The sequence below is a fragment of the Chondrus crispus genome, genomic scaffold (genome assembly GCF_000350225.1).
Source record: "Chondrus crispus Stackhouse genomic scaffold, scaffold_70, whole genome shotgun sequence".
Lineage (NCBI taxonomy): Eukaryota > Rhodophyta > Florideophyceae > Gigartinales > Gigartinaceae > Chondrus > Chondrus crispus.
The window spans coordinates 56482-60694 of record NW_005178634.1 but is presented as its reverse complement, the minus strand read 5'-3'; the positions used below and the strand labels follow the sequence as shown (position 1 = coordinate 60694).

The window sequence follows — 4213 nt, the reverse complement described above, 5'->3', positions numbered from 1 at the left end:
TCGGTCTTGTATCTCGTACATATCCCCGGGGGTAGGGGGGGAGCGGAAGGAGGGAGCTACTAGAGGGAAGGGCGGGAGCGTTAAGTAGAGAGGGCTTGTTTACAGAGATCAACGGTGGAATCCGGAAATAGAATGGCAATGGAAAGCGGGCGGCGCAGAAGCTGCGCGAATTCACCCGCACACGTGTCCGCGTGGCGAACGAAATACTCGTTTCGTTCCCCGCATCCCCGTCGCCAGCGGAACGCTCCTTCGTCACCCCGCCCGCGTCCGTCCATCCCCCGTCCCATCCGTCCGCCTCCCCCCCCCCGGTACCGCGCCGCCATGGAAGCGCCGCCCGCCTGTGAGCACGTCAAGCCTCTGTGCACGCCAGCGGGTCTGCAGCAGGTGTCGCGCGCGGCGGAGGCGATCCTATCGCCGGCGCACCGTCCGGTCCTGGGCGTCGGCTCGGCGGCCGTGCCGCAGTGCCTGCACCCGTCGTGCGTGTACCCGCTCTCGCGCGACCTGTACGCGTGCGTGCACTGCGTGCACGTCGCGTGCCGCGCGTCGGCGGGCCACCTCGCGTCGCACTTCTCCGCCCGCCGCCACGCGCTCCACCTCTCCGCCGAGCACGCCGCGCTCTTCTGCGCCGCGTGCGACGACTTTGTGCACAACCGCTTCCTCGACAGCGCCATCGAGCTGCAGCGCTCGCTGGCCGCCACGCGCCGCCGCAACTTCACCTCCTCGCTCTCGCCGCTCGACCCGCCGCTCCAGCCGCCGCCGCCCGCCGCCCCCGTGCGCGGGAGGAAGAGGCGCATGCGCACCCGCGCCGCCTATGTGCCGTCGGAGAAGGAGCTCGCTGTCTTCAAGGGCGCCGCCGCTGTGCTGCCCGGGGGAAATGGCGTCCGCCCGCCTGTGGGGCTGTTCAACTTGGGCAATTCGTGCTATATGAACTCGGTGCTGCAAGCCTTTTTGAACGCCCCGCCGTTGCGCAACTTCTTCCTGGCGAACGAGCACCGCCCGCGCTGCGCCCGCCCGGCGAAGGCCGACTGCTTTGCCTGCGCCATGGATCGCCTGGTGTGCGACGCGTGCCTGGCCGTGCCTGACGCCCCCGTCGTCCCGTTTCTCGTCCCGCAAAACGTCCTGGACATTGTGTGGCGCAACGCAGAACATCTGGCCAGCTACACGCAGCACGACGCACACGAGTTTTTGATCGCCGCTATTAACTTGCTCAACAGCCACTGTAGGGTGCAGCAGAGCCCGAAGAAGAAGGCCAAGATGGAGAGCAAGCTGCTGAATGGCCCCAAGAAGGATGGGCGCAAGCTCAGCCCGGTCAGCCCTGTTGCCAATTTGAGGGGCGGGTCGGCTGATTTATGGGCGGTTTCGGACTTGGTAAGTGCACGCTCCACGAGCATTGTGCAAAACTTGTTTAGCGGCACTTTGCAGTCGGATGTCGTGTGTAGGGTGTGCGCGAGTAGCTCACCGACGCTAGAAAAGTTTTATGATATTTCGCTGGACGTCGACAAGCTGGTGAAGCCGGCGTCGACGCGGAGGAGCCGCGCGCCGTCGCCGGCAGTGGACCTGGGGAGGGAAGAAGGGATGGTGGCCAAGGTTGGGCCCAGTGTCACTGTGGGTGGCGTGCAGGAGCCGGAGAAGGACGCGGTAGAGGCGACTTTGAACAGCATCGCGGACCCTGGGAAACGGGCGGAGGAGGGTACGCAAGATAGCTCCGAATCGGAGCGGACAAAGGATTTGGATACTGCCAATACGCTGCAGGATTGCTTGTCTAGGTTTACGGAGCCGGAGCTGCTGGGACCGTCGTCCAAGATGCATTGCTCGACGTGCGGGACGAGGCAGGAAGCAATGAAACAGCTGAGTATTCGGACGCTTCCGCCGATTGTGTGCTTCCACTTTAAAAGGTTCGAGCAATCGTTTGCGAGCATTCGGCGGAATGAAATGGTCAAGATTGATACGCCGATCGAGTTTCCAGCCGATGGACTAGATCTGTCGTCGTTTCAGACGTCGGAAGTGCTGAGGAGGAGGGACGTTGTCAAGACAAGCTCGCCGCGAAGCACAGTGGAAACGGCGTTGCTTAAAGCGACGTCCGCCAAGGAAGGCGGCAAAGCGAGTGAGGCAGAGGCGGAAAAGGAGGGAGGGCTGGAGCTCCGTGATACAGAGGAGGCAATCTATGACTTGTTTGCAATTGTGAATCACATGGGGAAGATTGATAGTGGGCACTATACGTCGATGATTCGAAAGCAGGGGTCGTGGTATAGATGTGATGATGACAAGGTTAGCCCAATGAGCGATGTGGAGAGGGTGATTCGCAGCGAGGAGGCGTATCTCGTATTTTATGTGCAGAGGCATCCGAACGTTCAATACTAGTGTGGAATTGGTCGTGGGTGAGAGAGAGGCACGGATGCGGTTTTAGGATGTCCGATGGAAAACCCAGAAGAGCTAGCTCCTTTCTCGAAAAAGATGGTTCCCTCGTCTTTGTTGCAAAAGTGGTGATGATGTGGGGTGTTTTTAACGGAGTTGGTGGTCGCAAGTGAATGACATGAATACGAAGATCGGGACCATACATGGACAGTGTAAAGAGATCGCGGGAGAAAAGTGGAACAGTTGAGGGATCAGAGACGGAAGTATATTGATTTACATGGGGTTTAAAGGGACACCACGCATAAATGAGTCTAAAACAAGCGTGTGGTAGAGGAGGGGGGAGTTGATCCCATGGTGATGGTGATGGGTGTGGAGGAATGTTATTTCTGTTAGTGGCGGACAAGACGTATTCTCGTGGCAATCGACATGGCGGGGAGGGTTGGGAGTTGGAAAGAAAATGGATACACGTGAAGTGTCCCGCCGATCTGAGGGCCGAAAAAAGGAGCTGTTGTGTGTCTGTGTTTTTTTTTTTTTTTTTTTTTTTTTTGAGTTGGAACAGGCACGCAAGAAGCAATGGGGTTTATGGAATGGAGGATTGTTTATAATAAGTTACAAAAGTGATGACTGGGACACACGTGTTCGGATGTTTTTGCTTTTTGGTCCCATTTTCTCACAGTACATTAGCTTTAGGCCATCCGTATCGCTCGGCGGCGGTAATGTGAGCATTGGCTTCCTCCGTTTGTTTCGCTCACCAGAGGAGGTCGCTTTTGCAATTTGTAACTTTGTACTTTTGGGCGTCCGTACGGGCAAGAATGGACAAGTGGTGTTGTGCTTGTTCGTTATCGCAAAGCTGATCTTGTCAGTGTAGAGGAGGCTGTTGAAAAAATTGTAGTATTTTAGCACACTATTACCCTACCTGAGGTCTGGATGGATAGATGTGGATGATTGGAGAAAGGGCACCCACCCTTAATCTGAAAACTTTGCCCCAAACAACACAGACGAGGGATTCACGTGTGCGATACGCACGTGGTTCTGGTGGGGAAGCATATCCGCTGGGTTGTGCACGCTTTCGCACATGCGAGGATACGACTGACAAGCAGTGCCCGATGCCACCGCCGCAGAGAGTGCGCATGCTCGGTCAACATGCAAGCCTCGCGCCCCCTCTCGTTTTACCTTTCCCCGCTTTGCATGCGGTTCTTCTCGGCCAAAGGCGTAGGCGAGCGATACGTGCTTGTCATGTAATGGCAACCGCCTTGAACGTCCTTTATCTTGAAACCTGCCACTAGTGTCCGAACAAGAGCTATGCGAGTTACTCCAAATGCAAGCGGGGCGACGCCTTTCCTTTTTCGAAGCGCAGGCGCTCCAACACGAACTGGTGGCATGAATATATATATATATGTGTATACAGTATATATATATAAAAAAGCGGGGTCTCCCCTTCCATTCCCTCGTCACTCAAAAGCCTCGGGCGGGAGAATCTTCCTGAGGACGACCTCCATACCGTCCGGCAGTTCGACATCGCCGAGCAAGATCTTATCGTTGTACATATGCTCGACCATATGGAAAGCGGCGGGGCGGTCGCCGGCGTCTGCGCAGATGCGAAGGACCTTCTCGTACGTGCGTGCGGTGGGCTTGCGGCCGGCGTCGCGCATGAGGTTGACGAGCCAGACGGCCTTTGCGGGCTCCTCGCGCGCGGCGGCGACGGTGTCCAGCAGGGCGTGCCATGCGTCGTGCGCGGGGACCTCGCCGCTCGCCTTCATGTCCGCGGCGAAGCGCGGCCACGCGTCCTCGAGCTTCTGCGGCGGCGCGGCGGCCATGCGGGCGCGGCGCGGCGAAGGCGGCGCGCGGCAAGCCCCGC

The 4213-nt window shown here is 58.2% G+C and overlaps 3 protein-coding genes; 1 reads left to right on the top strand and 2 right to left on the bottom strand.

The window, feature by feature from the left end:
• Window positions 1-80: 80 nt before the first annotated feature.
• CHC_T00007358001 (hypothetical protein) lies at window positions 81-1149 on the bottom strand. Its single transcript, XM_005710830.1, has 2 exons — window positions 768-1149; window positions 81-355 (listed from the first exon to the last, which is right to left on the bottom strand). Exons 1-2 carry the CDS (start codon window positions 1147-1149, stop codon window positions 81-83), a joined length of 657 nt encoding a protein of 218 aa, XP_005710887.1.
• Window positions 1150-1254: 105 nt separating this feature from the next.
• CHC_T00007357001 (hypothetical protein) lies at window positions 1255-2584 on the top strand. XM_005710829.1 is given in 2 exon segments: window positions 1255-2361; window positions 2362-2584. 1 exon segment carries the CDS (start codon window positions 1255-1257, stop codon window positions 2359-2361), a length of 1107 nt encoding a protein of 368 aa, XP_005710886.1. The 3' UTR covers window positions 2362-2584.
• Window positions 2585-3230: 646 nt separating this feature from the next.
• Window positions 3231-3487, bottom strand: CHC_T00007356001 (hypothetical protein). XM_005710828.1 is given in 2 exon segments: window positions 3231-3262; window positions 3263-3487. 1 exon segment carries the CDS (start codon window positions 3485-3487, stop codon window positions 3263-3265), a length of 225 nt encoding a protein of 74 aa, XP_005710885.1. The 3' UTR covers window positions 3231-3262.
• Between the last annotated feature and the right edge of the window lie 726 nt (window positions 3488-4213).